General features: G+C 36.9%; 1 protein-coding gene across 5 annotated transcripts in view; it reads left to right on the forward strand.

Moving 5' to 3' along the window:
- The first annotated feature begins 3,557 nt into the window (after nucleotides 1–3,557).
- CDIN1 (CDAN1 interacting nuclease 1) overlaps nucleotides 3,558–25,824 on the forward strand; it is a 211,998-nt gene continuing 189,731 nt past the window's right edge. For all 5 annotated transcript variants that reach the window (XM_054700360.1, XM_037502177.2, XM_037502178.2 and 2 more), the window contains exon 1: nucleotides 3,558–3,848. In XM_054700360.1, coding sequence (XP_054556335.1) covers nucleotides 3,748–3,848 — 101 coding nt within the window. In that variant the 5' untranslated portion in view covers nucleotides 3,558–3,747. The remainder of the gene's footprint in view (nucleotides 3,849–25,824) is intronic.

Here is a 25,824-nt window from a genome sequence, read left to right on the forward strand (position 1 = left end):
AGGCTCTATAGTCAGGCTAAGTTGGCTCCAAATCATGGTTTTGCAACTACACTAGACCCATGAGGCAGGTTCTTTACTTTCTTTATGCCTTCATTTCCTTATCTCTCTGGACATGGACTAATGTGATAATGTTGAAACATAATATGTGCTCAACTAATACTAGCTTCCTTCTTTATTGAGATAGTGAATTTCAAATTATTTTTCTTTAGAATAATAAATGTGATGACTTTAACAAGACTCCGTGAATAGTATCAGACTTTAAAATGAAAATATGCCATTATTTATTTTTAAGAACATGGATTGGATTTGGCAGACTCAATGAACAAGAGTCTGTTTAAAAACGTGACTGACACTTTGCAAGGTCAAGGATCTTAAACTCCCTTTCACTCTGCCTAGAACTCTTTGCTCCAGCCAGAATAACTTTCCCATGCGCATGACTTGGCTCATTCTTATTTTTAGTCCTTTGTGTTTAGCAGTCCTCTTCAAATGACCTTCTGAAGCCTCCCTGCCAAATCCCACACTCCTTTAAAATTGTTCATCATTCATGTCATCCAGGAATTGGCAGAAAGAAATCTGGTCACTTGATTCACTCCAGCCTATCTTTCAGGGCTGTAAGTTTCTTCCAGGGAGTTATACTAGGCACTGTTTGGATTAATGTTTTTGCTATAATTTCCTACACATTTTTTTCATATTTGTAGATTTTTTTTTTCTCCCTATGAGATGAGAACTATAAAGTTTCATCTCTTGAGGTTACACTGAGGACATTCAGGATCAGAGAGGCTGTCACTTGCCCAAGGCCACACGATTTATGGCTGATTTGAAACAGGTAGTCAGTTCTTGGGGTTTCAGTTTGGTATTGTTTTCATTTCGTGACCCTACTTCACTTAGAGGGGAAATGGTTGATATTACTGAATGGCAGAGAAACAGCAGGGGAACTTCAGGCATGGAGAAGCAGCCCATGAAGGAGAAGAACAAATGAAGCACATGGAGTATGATGCTGGAGATGGGGAGAGATGGCTGTAGGTAAAGGACAGAGGGAAAAAGGGTGCCTTAAAGGAACAGTTAGCTTACTCCAAACATTTTACATTAAAAGAAAAAACAACAACAACAACAACACCTTAAGACCACCACCACCACTTTTCTGCTTTGTTTCTATTTTGTGCTTAATAAACAATCCTTGTAACTGCCAATGAAAACAGCAACATAACCACGCTTTTCCCCTGGCACTGACTCTAAACAATCTACTGGATTTGGATCAAAACTGTAAACTGCCAGCATGTTAAAAATAAAAACAGAAAAACAAACCTGGCCTTTCTTTAGGGGTTGTAAGGGTGAATGCAGGACGAGAGCCAGAGAGAAGTGTTACTATAAAAAATAACTAGTGCAAACATCCTTGAACTGATGTTTTCTATAAAAATCTGTTGGCTGTGAATTGGAAAGAGTGAAGTGGGCAGGGACAAAGGAAAGGGAGATCAAGTGGTGTCTGCTTATCGTCAGCTAGCTTTCATGTAAAAGTCATGGCAGGGTCAGCAACAAACTAGCCAGGTGGCAACTCTAGGCCATGCTGCCATAAATAAATAGTTATGTACTAATGTCACACAACCAGAGTTAGATGCAAAGCATATGGGAATAAAATTTTCTGATGTAAATATTCAGGAAAAAAACGTGGTTTCTAAACTCAGGATCCCACTGCAGATTCTGAACTTCGAGACGCCTGGGAGAAATGAAGTGGTGAAGCTTTTTAAAAACCTGGACTAAAAGATTCTTTGAAACATAGATTACTCCCTTTCAAAAAGTCCTTAACCTTTGGCCTAAGAGAGTGTGACTATTTGGTGTAGTAATTAAGCATTACTGCGAGTTAGGTGCAAGAGTACAGACTTTGGAACCAGATTTCAGGAGTTTAAATTCTACCCTTGCTGCTTGCTTGTTCTCATGACTTCTGGGATGTTACTTAACTTTTCATGTGTCAGCTTATTCACCTGGTACAAAAGTGACTGTGATGATGATGGTGACAATAATACTGATCTCGTAGGAAGTTATGAGGATTGAGTAAGTCAATTTGTGAGGAGTCTGTGAAACAATACCTGGTTAAAAGCCATGTCCGTGTTACCTATCATTATCAAGTAGTCTTAAACAGGTTATTTAACTTATATAGACTCTCTTCTGGAAATTGATAAGCAATCCTTTACTTATACTATCTTATTTAATTTTAACAACAGCCCCATGAATTAAAAATCATGTTTAAAGACAAATGAACTGAGGCTTAAGTGGATTAAGGAATTTATTCCAGGAGGCATAACTAAACTCAACTTCCATGGAGAACTTAACTCAGATTAATATATACATATATATAATATATAAAAATATGTAACATATATTTTTATTTTATATGTATAATAGGGCCTCCCTGGTGGCGCAAGGGGTTAAGACACAAACTATGAAGCTATCTTCAGCCACTGCAGCACAAGCTCCATCCCCAGCCAGGGAGCTACCCACATGGCACAGCAGACCTCTCCTGCCTTGACCGCTGTCCCCTCAGCAGTGTATTTCAGACCATCTTCCTGTTTGTGTTCCCCACTCTGTCTCTGGTGAATCCTCTCCCCCTGCCCATGTCTCTGGCCTGTACCCCAGTTCTCGTATGCATAAATAAATAAATCTTAAAAGAAATAACCATTTACAAACAATCTAGTATCTAAATTTTTTTCATTGCTCAAAATGTTAAATTTTGAAAGTAAACATAACATTTGGCCCACTGAGAATCAAATAAAATTTTAAAAAGGGATTAAAGGCTAGGCTAACATCCTAAGAAAATGCCCTTAGGAGAGCTGAGATGGACTCAGCACAAACGCAAAACAGATTAATTCACTCTTTGACTCATTTCTCCAAACATTTATTGAACACCAACTATTTTATGAGAGCTGGGAATACAAAGACAAGAAATGCTTGCACTCCTTGAGCAAACTAACTGTGGAGAGCAATAGTGCTGGTGCAGGTTTGTTTTCTAGTCCCTTTTCCATATGGACAAAAATTCTTGGTGAGCAGCTAAAGTTGGGCGACTTCTTGAGCACAAGCCAGGCTGTCTGTTTACAGCGACCCTAGCGGGGTCGGCTCTTGGTTCCAGCTCGCAGAAGGAATACTCTGCAGGCCAGGCTCGGCTGGACGCTGCGCTAAGGCGCATTTGGAAACGTTGGGGGTCTCCCCAACCCTTAGGGGGTTCCCTAAGGTTAGGGCGCACATGGAAACGTATTCAAATTGCGCGCCTTGTCAGTGGCTTTCGCGGGCTTAAGTTTAAGGATCGCGGGCACCCGCGAGCCAGGCAGGGAACCCCGGCTTCTCGCAACTGGGAATGTAAGAGGAGCTCCGCGAGCACCCCAGGTTAACCCCAGGTGGGAGCCGCTGGGGACACCTGCCCGCTGAGAGGTAGGCGCCAACCTTGGCCCGCGGCCGCTACTTCCTGGTTGGTTTGCCCTTAACTGACATGGCGGCCGGCACCTTCTTCCGGGCACACTGCGGCTGCGCAATCCCGTCGCCTGCCCGCCCCACCGCCCCTCCCTCCCTCCCTGCAGCCGACCTGTGCTGAAACCCGGGCAGTGAAGCTGGGGGTGAAGGGGGGTATAGGGGTTAGCCAAGAAAGACGAGGGCTTCGCGCCGTGTCGCTGTGTCCCCACCCTTCATTTGCCAGCACTAAGGCTACTCCAGTCCAGGCTGCTTTTTACTTGTCCCCCCACCCCTCAGTCCCTGCCCAACATGATATTGACGAAAGCCCAGTACGACGAGATAGCCCAGTGCCTAGTGTCTGTGCCGCCCACCAGGCAGAGCCTGAGGAAGCTGAAGCAGAGGTTCCCCAGGTAAGTGCCCATCGCACCCCTCAGGCCTCTGCCTGCAGCAGCTGCCCTGGCAGCCCGGCCTGCCCTTAGGAAGCACGTGTCACACATCAGTGGGGAGGAGGTCGAGTGTCAGAGGTTAGGAGCTCAAGGAGGTGCACAGGTTTCTTTTACCTGCCTTCCACTGGAGACGCTTAATGGGAGGCTCCCCAGGTCTTGCAATTAAATTCAAGTCAACAGATGTTTATTGGAAACTTGGTATGTGGTGGGTGCACATAGTTCCTGCTCCATCAATGTCCCGTGGTAACTTGATAGATGTTAGGAATGAAGGATGGGTGGCAGGGACCTCTCAAAGTGGAAGTGGGAACTGCAGACTCAAAAGGAGGAAATAGATGTCCTTTCAGTTAGCCTCAGGAATCAAACAAGGGAGCATAGGTCTAAAGGGGCTTGTTACTGTTCCATGGTGGGTCTAATGCAATTAAGTGACCTCAGGCATTCTCAGTCCGTCTGAGAGATTGGTACCCTATGGGTACCTTGTTGTTTTAATATTGGCATTGGAACAATCATATGCACACACATTCCAGGAGTATTCATACTTCCTCGCCGCCTCCCACCCCCCATATGCCTTTTTTTCCCCAGTAATTTTAGGATTGTCCTCCTTTAAAAAAAAAATGTTCATTTATTTATGCATAGAAAAACTGGGGTGTAGGCCAGAGGTGCAAGGGTGAGAGGATTCACCAGAGACAGCGTGGGGAGCAGAACAGGCAGATCTACTAAAATACACTGCCAAGGAGAGCAGCAGGTGGGACAGGAGCGGTCTGCTGTGCCATATATGGGTCAGCTCCCTGGCCAGGGATTGAACTCAGGCCCTTGCAGTGATAACTCTGAGACTTAACCCCTACACCACCAGGGAGACCCTCTAGGATTGTCCAGTTTTCTAAGGAAAGGACTTTAGGAAGTACATACTATAGATTTCCTCATTGAAAAAAAAAAAAAAAAGGTGAAACTGGGGCTCAGGCATTACACAGCCAGTCTAGGACAACCAGGATGCTGTATTTGTGATGTGTTAGAAGTATAGAATATTTATCTTCTCATTCAAGACCAAATCTAAACTCATACCATTTGTTTTGTGACACTGAGCAATGTCAGTCCCTAATGGAGAATTTTCTTATCCTTAAGAGGATGCCCTAAAACAGATATCACTGTAGAACTAGTTTCTTGTATAATTGATATTTAAAAAGTACAGATTGAGGCATAAATTAAAGGTCTTTAGTGACCTCAATTTTCCTTTTTTTTGAACATTTCATCAGTATGTAAAAATTATTATTTTATATTTTTTACATCATTTTTCATTTTTGTACAATATATGCATTTTCTTCTCGGTTAAATCCCCCGTGAAATTCCCACTACCATTCACCCGTGAACCATCACCATGGTGCCTTGTGCTCTTACCACTCCCTTCGCCCCCCATGCAGAATATCTCTGGTTTATAGTTATCAGTTGACCTCAATTTTTCAAAGGACTCAGTTTTCCTAATCTGTTTAATGACATAATCTCTTTTACTATTCAAATTTAATTTGGGATAATATTTACTCCTTTATGGTTTTTATGAATTTCATTATGCTTGCTAACAACAAAAATAACTAATTGGAATTTAATTTTCTACCATTCACTCTTGCCAATGAACAGTGAAATGGATGAAGAGTGGTCAGCTAAGGGACTAGGTAGATTTTACTGGGCAGCGGTAAGATAGCATACACACATATATGAATTTTGCTGGGCTTTGTACTCATAGACCCACTGTATTTTTGCTTCTCTCTTCCTTTTCCTCTTTTATGCTTTTTCTTTCTTTTCCATAGCAAATGCCTTGTTCTTTCCATAAGAGTAACTTCCCCATATGCTTATCAACATTTATGATGGACAACCTTGTTTTGGGCTGCTGTGCTATCTTGTTTATTCTCTTATGTTCTTCTTTTTTTTTTTTTAGTTCATGATATGCCCAAGTATTTTTCACTTCTCCCAAATACCATTCAAGGAATATTTAACATTTCATCCATGAAATTTTATTTAGTGATACTGTACTGTTAATCTGCAAATGAAGAAATTTGCATTTGTAGAGGTTTAAATCTATAAATAACTCCTTGTACCTCAATAAACATAATTTGAAAAAAAAAAGTCATTAAGCAGCATGAGTAGGAATTCTATAAATGGTGTGATTTCAGAACTGGTTTCACAGTACTCATAATAGCATTGCCTTACTGTAGATGACTGTTGCAAAGAACTTGAACAACCTTTAGATTTGATAGTTCATTTTACCAGAGAGCCAGTTGGGTAAAGACCTAGAGATAATTTCTGGTGGTTCAAAAAGGTTAAGTGACTTGTCAAAAATCTCAGGGATGTTTAATAGTCAAACAATATCTAGAATACAGGTTTCTTGACTTTCAGTTCAGAGTTATATACTGAATTGCCCTGATTAGTTTTGTTACTAACAGCAGCAGCAATTATTTTTCCATGACTGGAATTCACATACATAGTTATAAAGAAATCGAAGTACTGAAATGTTTTAAAAAGTTGGTAAATTTCTTATTTTCCTAATTTTTAAAGCAAGTACATATTCAGTAAATAAAAGAAAAAAATATTCATAATCTTGTTAGTCCAGAAGATTGTTATTAATATTTTATGTATTTCCTTTTAGTCTTTTTTTCAGTGCAATACTGTCTCTGCTAATATGATTTTAGATCTTGCTTTTGAAATGTTGTCACATTTCTCATCTTTAAACTTTTTTACTGTTTGTTTATAATTTCCTATAATAACACATTCTAGATACACTATTCATTTTCTTATTTTTGAACATCAAGTTTGTTTTTCTAATTTTCTGATGTTACTTTTGCAGCTATATAATGCCAAGCCTACTTATTTTCACACTTTTGGATACCCTGAAGTTGGGAATGTCCTTATAACTCATTTTCAGACTTTATGGTCTCCAGATCTCTGTTAGTATTTGCCAAAATATAAATTAACTGAGAAGTTAAAAAATACTAATTAATTTAAAAATAATAATAAACAACCATTACATATTGACACTTTTATGATTATTAGTCATCATTTCAAAAAAGTAGTGAGAAAATCGCAGTGTTTTACACTTTTGCAAATTTCTTTATTGCCTGCCTTGGCAGGAGGGAATGCTTACCCGTTTCTGCATTCAGCCTGTTTTCCTGTTTGGATTAAAGAATATGAAGAAACTCTGGCCTTCATCAGATGCGTGGTTGGAAAAGGAAGAGTAATTTCAAATAATTGTGGATATTTTTGTTATTACATAAAACACAACAAGTGGTATTTTCTTAAAGGTTAATTGCAATGTGGAATGTGAAACCATATCAAGGAACTTTTCACACTGTGACATTGCAGTCCATTGGCCTATCTTGAACTTTGAGGGGATCTTCTAGTCATGCGTGATTTTATCATCATGCTTTGTTCCTTTCTAAAATGTCTGATGTGAGTTACAAATCTTCCAAATGTCACCTTTCATTACATAGTATCCCCCCCAAAAATCACATGTGCTAGTATCTCCACTGATCTCATCACAGAAGTCTAAGATCTGAAGCTGTCAGGCTTATGGTGGTAGATACAGAGTTTTCCAATATTTGAATTTTCCCTTGAAAACTCCAATTTTGGCAACAAATACTATCGGTTGTTTCCCTTGAAGTGACAGGCTTACGTTGTTTATTTTTAAGAAAATGTCTGCCAGATATCCAAATCTGAATAATCATACTTTGTTCATCAGTCATTAAAATAAAAGTGGTGTTCCATAGAAAAAGCGCTAGTTTAGCTCTCAATTATACAAGTGCTTTCCTTGGAGCCAGGGTCATTTTCCATGGGAAGTAGATGCACTTTGTGCTCACTTCTTATTTTGTCATAAAGAACATAAAAAGGATGAGTATTCATGGATTGAGATTTAATAAAATCAGTAAGTGAATCATAAAATATTCTTACATGAAACTGGCCTTGTCCTGCTCTCCAAATATGTGGTGGTGAGCAGTACAATGATGCATAGGACAGTTGTTCCTCTTTGCTCAGGCACGGAAGTGTTGCCTGCCATTGGTGCAAATGTCATGTAGGAAAAGGCAAATCATGTCTTACTATTTCTACAAAAATAACTTTGATCTTATAGATCCCCTAAGAGGGGTGTCAGACATTTCAGGAGTATACACTTTGACAACCACTAGGTGTTTCTGATCAAAGAGTATTTATGCTTTGAAGGATTTTGAATTGTATTGACAAATGACTATAAATAAGACTTATTAATTGGTACTATTAACCCTAGTGCCAATGTTTTATGGGAGCGTCTATCTCTACAACTTTTGAGGAGAATCATTATTTAATCTTTAATATGATTGATAAGTGTGACATCTCAATTTGCATTTTTTGTGATAGTGCATTGCACTTTTCCATAAATGTTTACCTATCATTTAATTTCTTCTTCTTGAATTACCTGTTTGGTAGCCTTTACCTAATTTTCTAGTGTAGTGTTTGATTTTTTTTTTTTTTATTTATTTACTATGTTAAGGAAGTTGATCTTGCTATGTCAGATTTGGTGTAGATATTTCCTCAGGTGTTTGATTTTATATATTCTGTTTTTTATGTACTTTAGATTTATGCTTTTTCTTTGTCTTTTTGCTTTTATGCCAAGGAAGACATTTCCTATCCTAACATAATTTCACTTAATTTTCTCTAAGTGCTTTATAATTTACTTTCTTATTCTTAATTTTTTCATTTCTAGCTGAAATTTTTTTTAGTATGTGTTCAGAGATAAAGATATAGTTTAACTTTTTCCCAAACTTTATTGTTATTTTACACTGTGTCTTCCACTAGTTAGCCTCATTCCTCCATGATTTCCTTCTCCCTCCCTGAAATTACAAATCTATGCCTTTCCAAGTCATTACGTTGGTCCTTCTTTACTCTGGTATCAGAATCCACCAATTAAAAATGAAGGCCTAGGTCTTTGTGATGTGTCATATTTTATAGCTCCCAAACTCACCCTCATTCTATTCTGTAGTTTTATAGTAATGAGCCCTTTTGCTCCAAGAACATAGAACATAGTCTATTTCATTCCTTGCTGAGGGCGTATTCATTGATTCGCATCTCTCGGCTTATTTACCTGACCATTTTATTCTGGTAGAAGCCTTCTGCCCAATCAATTGTCACTTACAAGTTTATATTTTATATTATGTTTCCTGTATGCATACTACATCATACTACATATGTATTTTATTCTATATCATTCTTTCTTTATATGTGAATATATAAAGTTATTTATATCTATCTTCTTTTGAAATTAGTTTAAACAATATAAGTTTAAAATAACTATATGGGAAATTCCCATACCATTCACCCAGCTTCCCCTAATGTTAACATCTTCTAGAACCATAATACAATTAATCAATTTTTTCTTTAGTAGAGGTAACATTGGTTTACAACACTCTGTGTGTAGACTCAGAGGCATAGATTTCAGGCCCTTTCAGATGTATGTTACCAACCACACCCAATGCTCAGGAATCCAAAGTTCTCCATGAAGGTGCATTGGGACCTACTCCCTTGTTCTCTTTACCTTCCCCCTCCTACTCTGGTAGCCTCAGTTTTTACAGTTAAATTTCTGGGGTTTGGTTTTTTCTGACCCTTTATTTCTTTATATATTACAAATGAATGAAACCATCTGGTATTTGTCTTTCTCCTTCTGTCTTATTTTGCATGAACCCCTTTCACTCTATCCATGGTGTCACAAATAGCGAGTTTATATATATAAAATATTATATATTATATAATATATTAATATGTATTATATTATAATATTTATATGATATATTATTATAATATATAATATATTATATATAAAATATATATATAATATCTCTCTCTATATATATATACACAGAGAGAGAGAGAGAGAATAGCTGAGAAGTGTTCCATTGTGTATATATACTACATCTTAATCCACTTCTCTGTCATTGGCACTTAGGTTGTTTCCACAGCTTGGCTGTTGTACATAGTGCTGCAGTGAACACAGGAGTGTTCCCATATCCCTTCAAATTAGTGTTCTTACATTCTTCAGGTAAACACTTAGGAGTGGACTTGCTGGATCCTTTGGTAGATTTATTTTTAACATTTTGAAAAGCCTGCATATTGTTTTCCAAGGGGATGGACCATCTCTTTCTTACCAGCAGTGTATAGGGGTTCCCTTTTCTCCACCGTACCACTACCTCTTGTTTCTGTTCTTATTTAATGTCGGCCATTCTCGTGGGTATGAGGCGGTATCTCATTGTAGTTTTGATTTACATTTCCCTGATGGTAAGTGATGATGAACATGTTTTGCATGTCTGTTGGCCATCTGTATGTCTTTCCTAGAGAAGTGTCTGTTTAGCTCTTCTGCCCATTTTTGATTGGGTTAAATGTTTTTTTTTTGTTGTTGAGTTGAATGAGTTATTTATAGATCTTGGATATCAACCCCTTGTCAGATTAATGTTGTGCAGATAATTTCTGCCATTCAGTAAGGAGCCTTTTCTTTTTTTTTCCCCCCAGTGTTTTAATTAATTAATTAATTAATTATTATTATTTTTTAATATTTCATTTTATATAATCCTTACATCATTTTTCATTTTTGCACAATGTATGCATTTTCATTTTGGTTATATTCCCCATACAATTGCACCCCCCTTATTTTGACCCTAATCCTTTCTCTCCCTGCCCCGTTTCTTACACTGTGCAGAAGCTTTTTAGTTTGGTATAGTTCCATTCATTTATCTTTGCTTTTATTTCCCATGCTTTTGGATTCGAATCCCCAAAGACTTTCTGAAGCCAGTATCTCCCGGTGTTTTGGCTGTGTTTTCTTCTGTGTATTTTATGGTTTCAAATCTTTCATCCACTTTGAGTGAATTTTTGTTTATGGTGTGAAATTGTGGTCTAGTATCATTTTCTTGCATAGATTTTAATGTAACACAGGTAACTGATCTACAAACCTTTCGTGAGCTTGGCTAGTTTTCCATGAAGGTCCTTTTTCTATCTAGGGCTACATATTAGATTTAGTGTTTTTCAGATATGGTTTGGTAAGTGGGGTTTTAGAGGAGATATATCTGTTGGAAATTCTTACACTAGTAAACTAAGAAGCCCTTTGGCACAGGTTTAATTTTTCCCTGAGTTATTTTGACGTACATTAGTTATTTAGTTGTCATTTGTGCCTATACTAATGAGCCATAAATCATGCTCTTGGTACCATAAATCTTAAAGTAAATACATCTCTTTTTATCCTATTGCTATATCTTTGCTCCTAGAGATCCTTGTTCCATTGTTTCTGATGTTGTCTTCATGTTTCTAAACATGATTTTTTGTGTTGGTCTGCAACATACCTACTGTAACCTACCTACTGCTTTCCCACTTATGGATCACAACACAGGCAACTGTTCACTCATATAAGGCTGTTCCTAGAGACAGGGATAGTCAAAACTTGTCTGACTGGGCACTGCGTACTTAAGACAGTATATACCCGCTTCATCTTCTTGAGATCTTTACCTACCTCTACCTGAGAACTGGAGTGAAGGCTCCCTCTGCTGTGTGTTTGCCAGTGTTGAACTTAGTGATTCTTGGTGTTGAAACTAGGGGTCCCATCTGATTAGGAGTGGAGTAGCTCAGGAACTTAATTGGGACAAGCACAACTTAATTTTTACATTTATTTGGGAAGACTTAGTTTACTTTGGTGCTGTAATTGGCTGCGGTTAGTCTTTTTTCCCCCTAATGAGTCCCACCCATAGAGCATTTTAAGCTGTCTACCCATAGTTTTGTAATTCATTGTTTTTACTTCCTGTAACAATGTGTTCTTGGCTCTGCTGCTTTTTATCTGAGTCACAGTTGCCTCATCTGTAAAACGAGGGATGGATCTCCACAGTTAGATGAAGCAGGATTCAAACCCAGGCAGAGTCTGGCTCTAGATTCTTAATCTCTCTCTTGTTGCCTCTCATCGTTGTGTTCCTTATGGCTGCAGTGAGGATTAAGCATGTAATAAGGCACGTAAAACAATATGGTGGAAAGGTCCTGGTTAGTATTTAATGGATGGTAAATATGATTTTTGTTATTTTTAGAATTTAGTATATGACCTACAGTAGTAGAAATGTCATTTTTCAAAAGCTTTTTAACCCTACATTCACTGATTTTTAAGAGTCATAATAGCACACTGCAATATATCATTAATACTGTAGGCCTTGGCTGCCTATTGGCAAGAGTTGAGTCTCAAATTGTGCTCAATTTTCTATACTTTTACCAATATATGGTCAATTTGAATTCTAGAATAATGAGTGTGAATAGCACATGAAGGGAGAAAAAATCTTTAATTGATCTGGAAGTCCTTTTAGCAACTTTTCCAAAGAAATATAATTAATTTACATGATATTCAAAAGTAACATGTACTCAGCAAATACATCTTGGAATATTTCTGTATTGATCATTATTGCAAATTGGAAAGTAAATTAGTCTAAAAATAAGTCGAAGAAAAGTATGATTATTTGATATATTTCCTTTAGTGATCTTTTATTTTTTTTATTCCATAAGATCTCAGGTTTTTATTTTGTTATTGGATTGTAACCTAGTTTTAAATACTCTTCTAGGAAAGTTATTGTGTTAGATGTATGTTCCTTTCACTTTCTAAAAGGAGTGCTTAGCTTTTATTAGATATTTGTGCCCCACTGGGTTTGCATAGTTCCAACAGTGAGATAAGCTTGAATTTCTGCAAAGGAGTATTTGAAGAAAACCTAAGATAATGTTATTTTGAGAAAATTGTACACGATGACTGTATTTCATATCAGTTTGAGGGGAAATTTTCATGTTATTAGATTATTGATTTTATTTTTAAGTTTCTCTTTAGGCACCGAACTCTAGTCTACTAAGTAATAACCTATACCAGAATGTTTGCTGGTATACTACAGAGGAATATATATATATATATATATATATATATATATATAGAGAGAGAGAGAGAGAGAGAGAGAGAGAGAGAACTATATATATATATTTCTCTAGGAGAAAAATGTTCAATAGAGGAGGAGCATAATAATATTTTATTATTTGACTTCAACAAATTTTGGCTAAATTTACCATTGTGTTTTTATTACATATATTGTGCAACTTTGGCATTCAGTTTAATTTTCCTTAAAAAAAAAATAAGCAGCATACAAATACTTTTCTAGAGTAAGTATGAAAAGTGACCTTAATATATAGATGTCTGCTATGAAAATCTTAGGGGAGATGAGTGAAGGATAAATTTTCTTTTATTTTCAATTGTTTTTTGAAGAAAAATATTTTCGGATGTTTGATTCAAGTTCTCTTTCTCCTTCTCTTTCTGCTGTCAGATTGTTTTATAGTCAGCTGGTATACAGTGAACAAGCTAAAGGTGGCAGGATGGAGCTTCTAACTGAATGAATGTTAAGTTTCCATTTCTTTGGTGAACACAACAGACAACTGGATCCGGAATAGTTTGGTTCACGGTGTGAAATTAGTGAATAAAGATTTCTGGTTCTTGACTTAGTGTGGTGTTCAAATCATAACCTATCAATACTTGGTGTTTCAATGAGATAATTGAGAGCTCTGCAATTTTTCATCCAATGTCAAATATGAAAATATCTTAGGACTTCTATTATGTGCTTGAAATATTGAAATGCAATTGCTAAAATGTTTGACAGCTATTAACTCAGAGTAATAACTTCAACACGATGGGAATAAATATTTTGAAGCAAAGAAAGTAGACAAGTAGAGGAAAGACTAAAGTAGATTCATGTCTCTTGATCCTGTAGCTTGGTCACATATGCCGAGTACTAGCTCCTTCCCGACTGAGTGCTGGCCCCTCTGTCTGGGGTAATTCTGTGTGAAGCCCAGGCTTTTCTGAAGTTGTCCTTGGAGCAGCAGTTGTATACAAGGTTGACACTTAAAGATATGAAGTGATTTTTCCTTATAAAGCTATATTAAGATATAAGGTGACCATCCCTTCTTTTCCCTACATACCCCATCTTTATTTCTAATGTTTTGGTTATTGTTGAGCCCTGTCCATTGTTCCATGCCCAAGAAAGCATGAAATACAATCTCTGATCTTTGACATTTCTTTTTATTTCTGGATTCATCAGGACTGAGCGATTTAGATTTACTTATTAAATTTCTACTAAAAAATAAAAGTCAAAATTTCAGCATTTCATAAATCATTCGTGCAAGTGTTGAGGTACTAAGCATTTGTAAAAATTATTATCTATCTAAATTATAGTATTTCGTTTTTGAAAAATATTTTTTATTGAGGTCCTATTGGTTTACAATACTGCATGTGATTCAGAGATATAGGTTTCACACCCCTTAGATGTATGTCACCAACCATACCCTTCACCATCCATAATACTCCACCATAGTTCATTAAGCCCACTACCCACCCTTTGCTATCCACCTGCCCTCCCCCACCCCTTCCTTCTTGGTAGCCTTGGTTTTACCGTCAGATTTCTGGGGTTTGGTTTGGTCTTGGTTTTGACTGACCCTTTGTTTTACTTCTCTACATTCCACTAGTGAAATCATCCCATATTTGTCTTTATCTTCTGGCTTATTTCACTTAACATTATAATCTCCAGTTCCATCCATGTTTTCACAAATGAAAAGAGTTTATCATTGTGTGGGTTTATTAATAGCTGAGTAGTATTCCACTGCATTGTAGTAGTATTCCATTATAATGCCACATCTTCATAATCAACTCTACAGTCCGAGGACACTTAGGTTGCTTCCATAACTTGGTTATTGTAAACGATGCTGCAGTGAACATAGGAGGGCATATGTTCCTTTGAATTTGTGTTTTGTCTTTTTTGGTAAATACCGAGGAGTAGAATTACTGATCTTATGGTAGATCTATTTTTAATATTTTGAAAACCTTCCATACTCATATAGGGGTTGGACATTCCTACCTTCCCACCAACTGTGTACCAGGATTTCTTTTTTTCCACACCCTCACCTATACCTGTTGTTTCTGCTCTTTTTCATGTGGACCATTCTCAGGGAAGTGAGGTGGTATCTCATTGTGTTTTAGATTTGCAATTTCTTGATGATAAGTGATTAAAATGTTTCATGTGCCTTTTGGCTCTCCATGTCTTTTTTAGAGAAAAATACACTTTTGTCTATTTAGCTCTTCTGCCTATTTATTGATTGGTTTACTGGTTTTCTTTTTATTGAATTGTATGGATGTTTGAAATGTTTTTATAGATCGTGAATGTCAGCACCTTGTCTTGTGTATGATGCGCAAATAATTCCTGCCATTCAGAAAGCATGTTTTCTTTTCAGTGATAGTTTCTTTTTCTGTACAGTTTCTTGTAGTCTCCTTTGTTTATTTTCACTTTTGTTTCCCTGCTGTTGGAGTTGAATTCCCAAAGACATTCTGAAACGAGTATTTATGTGTTTCAGGTCTTACATCCAAGTCTTTTATCCATTTGAGTTAGTTTTGGTGTATGGTGTGAGATAGTGTTCACAATGAATATAATGTACATTTTTATTATCATTGACCATAGTTAGTGACTTCTTTGAAGACACCAGAGTAGAAACACATTGAGTTTTGTGGTAAGCCACAAGGATAACTTACCTTTCTCTGAAAAATGGAATGTACTATGTAGGATAGATTCAATTATGTAAAATTGCTGGACTCAGTGCTGTAATTCTGTACCTTTAGAGAGCTCTGAGCAGTTATGACTAATAAGTAGAAATTTCTGCAGACAAATGAAAGGGAAAATCATATGGATGTTTGAAATGTTTCTGTTCATGTAAATCAAAGAAAATTGTTTATTTGAGCACTCTGAACTTCTAAATCATAACACTCCTAACAAATAGATACATAGGTAGATTATTAAGTAAAATAATACCCTTCCTCATCCTCCTCCCCCTCAAAACTCTGATGTTTCCTTTCTTTTTGAAATAGACCTAGCAGACCTTTGATATTTATGAGGGTAATCTCTTAAGACTGTTGAAAATCTCCAAATATACAGTTAACAGTACATCAGATGGCAAAAGGCTATAAGCTTTTGGATGCAGGTATTTGGTTAAGCTTACTTACTGGCTAATTGACTTGCTGCTTTCTCAAATCAACATAGAGTTATGAAAATTCAGATTTCTTCCCAGCAAGTTTGTGAATTTCTGTTTGTTGTGAATATATTGATGTCTTTTAAATACTCAGAACTGTTATGTTTAATGTAGAAATGCTGTGGATACCCAACTCCCACTTTAGGATGAATAGCTGTGTGAAAGTTCTCTGTGGCTTGTCATTTATGTCTGTGCCACCTCATAGCCTCCTAAGATCCTTCATATAGTTGGTATCTAATACTTGTTGGGGAAGACTTGTTGGGGATGGAGGGAGGTTAAGATTCTTCGTAGGTGGCTTCCTCTGTAGATGGGATCTAGAAGGAAGGAGTATTGTTTAAATGCATCTTCTACAGACACATGAAATTAGATTGATGATTTATTTATTTCAATTTTTTGTTTGTCTACAACTCTTTCAAGCTGGTATCATCATTTGCTTAAACTGTATTAGTCTGCTATTTGCTTTTGGCTGATAATATTGGTAGGGAAAGCAAATAAAATTTGAAATTAACTTGCACTTCAAGCCCCATTTAGCTAAGATAGTAAATGGTCTGGGGATATGAGAGAGACTGTTCGTTGTACAGCTTTAAAAACCCTACTGATAAGACCTGGCAATGCTACCTCAATAAAAAATAATATAATTGAAAAAAACTGAAAAATAAACCTCTGGTTAGGAAGAGGTAAGCTTGTGCAAATATAATCAAGGTAAAATATTATTAGCTTTTTAGATAGAATCATTCACTTTGTGACAGACAAAAATTGAACTACCATCTCCTTTTAACAAATAGAATATTTTGATGTTATTTTAAAAAAGCCAACAGACTGTGCTGCCAGATATGACAAGTAGCTCACAACCATTTCTTTCTTTTTTTATTTAAAGATTTATTTTTATTTATGTATGCATACAAGAGCTGGGGTGTAGGCCAGAGTTACAGGGGGTGAGAGGATTTACCAGAGACAGAGTGGGGATCAGAACAGGCAGATTTTACTGAAATACACTGCTGAGGGGAGCAGCGGGAGAGACAGGAGAGGTCTGCTGCGCCATGTGGATCAGCTCCCTCTCTAGGGATCGAACTCATGCCACAGTGGCTGGTGATAGCTTGATAGTGTTGAGAATTAACCCCTATGCTGCCAGGGAGGCCCACAAACAATCAATCTCTTAACTGATAAAGTTAACATTTAGATTCTTACATCCTGAAAACAACAAAAATATATATTAGGGTGAAAATACATTTAATGTCTAATTTATAATTTTTTGAGGTTTTATTTGTACCTTGGTAAGCATCACCAGAATTCTTCAAGTGCAGAACACAAAAGCTTCTCCAGAGAACTTGCATACTGCTCTTTTGTTTCAGATTCCATGGCTTACAAAGTGTTGGGTTAAAAGAGCAATTAGAGGGCCACCCTTGTGGCGCAAGGGGTTAAGACACAACCTATGAAGCTATCTGCAGCCACTGCAGCACGAGTTCAATCCCCGGCCAGGGAGCAACCCACATGGCACAGCAGACCTCTCCTGTCTCACCCATTGCTCCCCTCAGCAGCGTATTTCAGTCAGTCACCCTGTTCTGTTCTCTGTCTCTGGTGAATCCTCTCACCCCCCATGCCTCCGGCCTGTACCCCAGCTCTTGTATGTATAAATAAACAAATCTTTTTAAAAAAAGAGAGAGCAATTAGAGATCAGCTAGTCAAATTGCTTAATATTATTTTGAGTTGTTAGAAAGTCATGACTTTTCCGACAACCCAATAGCTGCAGACACCTAGGGAGAGGAGCCATCCAGCGGTATGACCAAAGTACCAAATCTGGAGGAGAAACGCTCCCTTCCAGAGATCACGGACTGCCATCCTTCCATTTATCAACAAGAAGTGAAGAAATGAAGCTGGCCTGGTTGGGACTGTGGCAAAGTGAAAGAACAGTTGTGTGCACCAACAGAACAGCTGCCATGTTCTGCTACCTTCTATTGCCATGCAGCAATGTGGGCCCAGAGCTACTAGATCGGCTCCTCTCTAGAAGGCAGCTTTAGATTTGAAATTTTTAGGAAAAAAACTCAAGCTTTAAATATTGTCAATTTGTTTGATTTTTTAAAACACTGTGGACCAACAGTTTCCTCACGAAACAGAACAAGTCTGTGGGCTGAATTTGGCCCGCTGCTAATGGGTGCTGGAGCTGGCTCTTTCCAGTTTGTGAGAGCTGATTGTGAACATCTCCCAGCTCTACAAACTGATCTCATCCATAGTTTAAAATCAGCTATTGGGCCTCCTTGTTGGTGTAGGGGTTGTCTCAGCGCTGTCACTGCTCAGGCCTGAGTTCCCAGCTCCTGGCCAGTAAACTCACCCACATATGGCGCAGCAGACCTCTCCTGACTCGCCCGCTGCTCCCCTCAGCAGTGTGTTTCAGTAAATCCAACTGTTCCGCTCCCCATTCTGTCTGTGGTGGATCCTCTCACCCTCCCATACCTTTGGCCTACAGTCCAGATCTTGTATGCAAAACAAATAAATAAATCTTAATAAATAAGTAAATAAAATCAGCTATGATGGAAGTGTTTACACCACTGAAATTGACAGGTATGACAAACCTACCTCATTCCTCCACTCCCTACAGCCACCAAAGGCATTTGTTAGGGCCCTCACATCACTGCTAACCATCACCAGTTTGAGACTTTGCATTACATGTTATGAACCTGTGGCATGTCTTTTCCAGAATTTTCTTAACCCAACTTATTCTGAATTTTATCATTCTCCTACAGAGGTAAATTAGTATCCACAGATGCTATCTCTCCATCTTTATTCTTAAAATATTTTTGTGAGTGCTGGATTTTTTTTTCCCCTTGCTTAAAGAGATATGCGTTAGAATTATATATATTTTTTCCCTTTTCTTTTCTTACATCGTTGTTCTGCCATCAGGTGTATCCCCTAGTTCTCCCACCATGATAGCACTGGTGAATCATCACCACAGTGCTTTGTGTTCTTCCTCCCCTGTTTGGCTTCTTTCCCCCTCCTAACCCCTTGCTGTTTGCCTCAAATCTATGGTCAGCATCCAAGTTTTGTCTTTTTCCTGACCCTTTGTTTGGCTTTCCTACATTCCACCTATAAGTGAAACCATTTGATATTTTTCTTTCTCCCTGTGACTTGTCTCACTGAGCATAATCCTTTCCAGTTCTATCCGTGTTGCTGCAGATGCAGATGGCATGAGTTTATCTTTTTTGATCACTGAGTAATATTCCATTGTGTACATGTATCACATTCTTGATCCATTCATCAGTTTTGGGGCATTTAGGTGATTTCCATATCTTAACTATTGTAAATAGTGCTGCAGTAAACAGGAGAGCAGGTTTCCTTTTGAATTAGTGTTTTTGTCTCCTTCGGGTAGATTCCTAGTAGTGGAATCACTGGGTCATACGGTAAATCCATTTTTAGTGTTTTGAGAGTGCTACACACAGCTTTCCATAGTGGCTGGACCAGTTTGCATTCCTACCAGCAGTGTAGGAGGGTTCCTCTTTCTCCAGAATTCTATTCTTAAACCTTAATAGTGCTAGTAGTATATTTTAGATATTATGATAATATCATAATGAACATTTGCTTGAGTTGAGCTAAGAAAATGGTTCAAAAAAAAAAACCAAATACACATATCTCATCTAGGAAAATTAATCCTTTTCAAAATAGGTTCATTAGCTAAATTTAGGGATGTTTCAGTGATTCTTCACTATCTGTAGAATTAAGAAATGCCCTAGTGGTATACCTGAAGGTTTATCACATCAAATCATTTTTAGAAAAACTTCACGTTAACTGTTACATTTTCAAATGGCACTGCTATAAAAACTAAATAAACTACCTCTGCAATTATAAGGAAAAGACAATGGGAAGATAACCAATTGATTACAATTTACTTAGTACAGCTTTATAAGGACTCAATTAACACATATTCATATATATTTCTACTTCTATAGTATCAGTCATATGACAACCAATTAAAACAGAAGCGAACAACAATACATTTAATAATGTTAGGTGAGAATATGTGCATTTTAGAATGGTAAGTGGAATTCTCTGTGGGTATGGGTCCACCTCAGTGGGCTGGCCAGGCATTGAGTTTGGCAATTATCATAGCCTGTGCTTGACCTTGGGTGGTTTATTTAGCTCTCTCTGCTACTAGTTAATTATTTTATAAATCGATAGCAGCAAAACCCTATTATTGTGGACTTCAGGAGTCTGTTCAGTTTTTTGTTGTCGAGACAGTTTTATATATTGGTTTAAAAAACTTGGACCTGAAAATAGACATCTGCTCTCTGGCTTCACGACTTAGTTGTGGGGTGACCTTGAGTAACTTTTTTCACCTCTTGGTGACTCAGTGTCCTTATTTATAAAATGGAATAGTACATATAAAATGATTAGCACAGATTCTGATACTGTGCTGTATCAGAATATTTTGCTGCTGCTGTATTGTTACCATTATTGATTTAAGGAGGCTTGTTGCACTGACATTAATGCTTATAATGATCAGATTGAGAATATTAGAACTGAAAATATTTTACATAAGACCAGCCTTTTTATTTTCTAGGTTTCCAAAGTGTATAATGAATAGATACATATATGATGATGGCAAATGGACTTATCTAGATTTAGGTTTAGATTGATTTCTGTCCCTCCCCCCCCCCATACCCAATATGAATGGTTGTGTAATGTGATTATTGCCTAAAATAGATTAAGTGAGAATGTTAAAAGCTGACATTTTAAAATATTTTCCTTTCTAATTACTCTTCTCAAATGCACCCTCCCCCCATATTTGGAAGTTCTTTTATATTCTTGCTTCACTTCAATAGCAAGGTGTTGATGAATTTATGTAGTAATATGGGTGAATACTTGATACTTTTTTTTGGAGTCAGGGTTCTGCACCAGAAGTAGGAGGTTTTGTAGGATGCCCCAGATCATCACAGGAGTGTGCACATTGATTTTAGTGTTCAATACAAGTATTAATAAATTTGAAGAATGAGTGCTTTTAAAACAACCTTAAAATCTATCTCATTCCTAATACTGACTATGAAAAGACCTGGGGGCAAACACAAAGCAATTGCATAAACTTTTTAAAGAAAATAGATATATTGTTCCTTAAGGCTTTAGTTTTCATTAATTACAATGTATTCTAGAATGCTGCCTACAACAAATTTGTTTAATTTATCTTATTTGTACAGTTCTGCTGATCATATAGTTGCAATAATAATGAGTTGGGCAAGACAGTAATTCTTCCCCTTCTTTCTACTTTGCTTAGTAGAAAGCACATTTTCCTCCAGCTTGTAATCAAAGAAAGGCTTTCAGGTATAGAACTACTTCACTGCCTACACCACGTTCAAATAAAAGTGTTAAAACTGACTAAAGATCTTTGTGCTTTTTAAAAAATACTTAAAAATTTGAGTGGACTCTGTGAAAAAGTTGCCTGTAGCCAAAGATTATAGAAATGGAAGTCGTAATTACATTATAGCTAGTATTTGGGGGGCAATTATTCTCTATATAATTCTTCTGAAATGTTAAAACAAGAATTGGTTAGTTTTATTTCATCTGCTAGAAGTGTGTAAGGAGCCTAGATTTGGCACGTTGTCATGAAAAATATTTTATTCATGTAATAGCATTTTGGACAATTGTATTCTGCACTGTATTACAATGGCACAATAAATTGCTGAATATACTGTCTGCTGAATATGACTTTACCATGAAAAATTTGATGCATGGAGAAGGAAAGGTTGGAATATATCAACCTTTTCTGACAAGGGACTTTGAATTTTGACCTAATACAGGTGACCTTTGTGCGCAATAAAAGTGAGCTTAATCTTGAGGTCAAGGTTGAGGTGAATGGCAGGGCTATGTGGTGGAGTTATGCTGATTGTGGATACTTCAGAGCCCATTGGCTAAATGGGAGTCTGACACTTTAAAAAAATATTTTAATATTTTCAGGAGCTTATTTATAGCAAGTTGTTTGGTTCTTTAATGCCACCCTGTTCCCTCAAAGCTCAGCTGTCAGTTTAGTTGCGGTAAGTTTGACTCTTTTTATAAAGTTTACAATTTCTGAATGATAGGTATGAGTGTGTCATTTTTGTTTCATGGATAAACCATAGCTAACAATAAAAATGTTTTTATATAGAAAAGACAATTGACATATATAACCTTGGAACTGAAAATATAGCTTCTTTTAGGAGGTTTATTTCTTTGACAAGTTGAACTTTTGCCACGTAACTTTGGAACTGTCAGAAGAATTTTTAAGTAGTTTCTACCTTTATCTAGATCATAATTAAGAGAACTCTCATAAATTTTTGTCTTAAAAGGCTTAGATGATTTAGAGACTGGTTATTCCCTTGAAGTTCCTTTAAAATGCATCTGCTAATGCATTTTCATTATAACATAATATGATATCAAATATTTCTTTTCAGTTTTGCCTGCTGTACATGGAACAGAAAATTCTTTTAAAGCATACATTTCACTATCAGATACCTCAACTGTTTTGTTATAGATAAAATTACTCCTTAGCAAACATCAGAAAAAAACCTGCCAGTGTTACCTTGTCTGAACACTTACTGAATATTCTGCCCTAATAACTGGTTGAAACAACAAACAGTTGAGGGGGAGAGTGTCAGAGACTCTGATGGAAAGAACTTCCACTCTTTTAATCGAGCCTGCAAAATATATTCCCCGGGACTGATCAACTCTGAAGCGCTGAGGTTTGATGATTGGAATGGCAGGAAACCATGCTTTCAGGACATAACGAATTGACGAGGCCATCCATCATTTGTTAGCATACACTGAAACGTGGGCTGTGTGTGCAGAGGCCTGTGATTTAGTAAATACTTGGGAGATGAATAGAGCTTACACACAAGGGAAGATATTGCTGTCCTTCAGCAGCCTGAGAGCCAGGCGCCTGCTGAGAAGGCCATCTGACGGCACGTCATCAGTAACTGGCCTGTCACAGTCAGCGGTGCCCACCGACCATCACCAGTATATTAAATGCATTTTTAATATCTGCTTCAGTAGATTTAATGAAGAAAATTTAGTTTTCATACTCCAAGCACTGCTTCTTCAAGTGTTCTAAAGCATGGTCTCTTGCCTACACAAGAAAGGGGGAAGACCAGGCTGGCAGTTAGGAGAGTTGATTGAAAAGGAAACCCAGGCAAAATGATGCGCAAACGAAAAAATGCTTTTAGCACAGCTGTCATCTTGTTGATATTTTGAAAAAAGCTCATTTCTTCAAGAAAGAGGTTTTGGATTCATTGCTTAGGTCCCATCCCCTTCTTTCCTCAGAAAACCTTCCCTGAGAGGGTTGAACCTGGTTCTGGGAGATGTAAATCTATGGCTCTGAGAGGAAATAATAGGAAGAGGATATCACTTCTTGGTATATTTTGGATAGAGAGAGAGTTAGTTGGAAATTAGTTTGTGCTTTGCGATACTGTTAGCTGCTTTGGATTTTTTGCATGAAGATATAAAATAGGATTTTCCTTAGCTAGTTGCTTCCCATTTTTGAATGTTGAGCTTTGCTTGTTAATCAAGTTGGTATATTTTTGTCTGGTATCGTGCAGAATAGTTTGACCTGAATGTGAAAAAAACTAGTTGCCAACTTGATTTTAAAACACTTTCAGACTTTCTTAGACTATGAGGTTTGTTTTTAAATTGTAATTTTAAAATGTTCTATTTTTATATTCCAGCAAAGTGTGTAGATTCTTTCTTTTTAATGAGTTTCAGTGTTGACATTATTTACTACAAAACAGCAAGACAACCAATTAGATATTGTTGCAAGCATGCACTTTAAAGGTTTCCCCTCTTGTTTTAAAAAAAAAAAAATCCACAATATGCTCTCATGTTCACAGAAGAAGAAGCTACGGAATGGGACCTATAAATCTGATTCCTGCATGTGTCAAAACAGTAATGTATTAAATGCATATTATTATAAAAATTTAAGACATGTCTTAAACACACTTACATTTTTATAACACATGGCAATATTAAATAATACATTTCCTTGTTAGCATCTGTTTGCCGTCATTGTTGGCAAGACCTGTGATTTATTGCTTAAATTAATGACCAAGACCATTTTGGACCTGATATATGCCCCTAAGCTTATTACATCACTAAATAAAATAAAATGTATGCACTTGTGACAGAGTTATTTTTATAATTGTTTATCCCTTTAAGTGCCCTATTCAGTGATTCACTGAAAGGTTCATAATGGTTGGCTTGTAACCAGAAAATAATCTCAGAAAGGTAAAATATATTTCTTGTCTAGAAATAAAATGCCAGAGTGATGGTGATGATAGGGGTCCCAGCAAGAATTTGCAACACTCAAACTCGTTCTTTTCTTCATTCCTCTCAATTGCCTCTTGTTGAATTTTTTTTTTTTTTTGGATGCACAGCCTCTCCATACCCCCCACCCCCCAACTCTGAAGGCTATCTATTAATGCTAGAGCTCATCTTTATAATACACCCTTCAATGTGGGTAAAGTAGTTTTGCTCTCACATAAAGCTACAAGGGTGAAATAGTTCTTTATTAAGGATTTTTCAGGTGCCATTATTACCATGCATTCAACAGAACAAGAGTATTTTCCTATTTTTAGTTCTTTTCTTTTGGGGGAATTGGAACTTCGCTGTTTTTATATTGAACTCTATTTGACTTTGTAGTCTTTATCTTTCCTTTCTGAGGGTGCAGTGTGATTGACCCTTCAGTACTTTCATAGTAACCTGTTATTCATCTGAAGTCACTCTGTTGCCTCACTTGCGGTGCACTATAATATGGCTTCTTAGCTTTCTTGCTCCACATGAAGTATCTCATTGACTGTCAGCTCTCCTGTCATAAGATGGGAGGGCAAACCTTTGAGAAGCTTAAGCTTTGCTTCTGGACTTTACTGTCTACACCTTGAAACAGATGGAGTCTCTTCGGGTACCTGGGGATAATACTTGTGGGAACATGTAGCTATCTTGGGATGATTATCACTCATAAATGGAAACAAAACTTATTTCCTAAGAAAGATCTTTTCCTTGTCTTCATTTCAGTTTTACTGCATTTTAAACAAAATAGTTCATTGGTAATTGAAGCAGGTTTTTTTTTTTCTTTCCTCCCATATATTCTTTCCCAAGTATATCTGATCCCAGTTCATCTGATAAAGTTTGTAATGGTTCTCTCGAAAATGATCAGGCCAACAAACATTCATGTTTTTCTTGAAAAGCTATATTGACCTTTTCTACTTTGGACTCTAATCTCCTGTTTCTGATCTTTATATCAGACATTTCATCTCATCTTCCCTGTCTGAGAGCTCTGCCTCCCAGATAAAGCATTTTAAAAGAAAACTGAAATGAACAAGGTTGTAACATACATATAAATAAATAATTTAAAAAATTAAAGAAAATTGATGGGAAAGAGCTTCAAGTGCCAATGTCTAATTTTTTTTCCCTCCCACATATCTATTGTTCTTTTTTGGTCTCGTGAATTAAAAAATTAAATTTTTTTGGTTTGCTTTGTTCTGACCATTGTAGTTACTTTTATTCCTTCATTGGAATGTCTATGTGCCGGTCTTTTGCTTTCTGTTTGGCTGATTGTAGATTCCTCGGGGATAGGAGCCATGTGTTTTCCTGTGATTTTATTTTCCAACACTTCCCTTTAGTGCCTAGCATGGGATTATGGTCCTTTGTGCATGCAGTGATTTCTTGCTAACTTTCTGATACAGACCAGTGCTTATTTTTATGATCTATTTTCAGGAGAAGATAACTTAAAAGCATGCTTCTTCCCTCCTACCAGTATTGTTCTATCAAGGATCGTTTTGTTTCCTAAGTCATATATCGTCTTCTAGGATTGTCTCCTAAGCTCCCACTCTCTGGGTCAGGATGTTTAAGTCCTATT

The sequence above is a fragment of the Talpa occidentalis genome, unplaced genomic scaffold (assembly GCF_014898055.3).
Source record: "Talpa occidentalis isolate TD23 unplaced genomic scaffold, MPIMG_talOcc4v2.1 talOcc4.11, whole genome shotgun sequence".
Classification (NCBI taxonomy): Eukaryota; Metazoa; Chordata; class Mammalia; order Eulipotyphla; family Talpidae; genus Talpa; species Talpa occidentalis.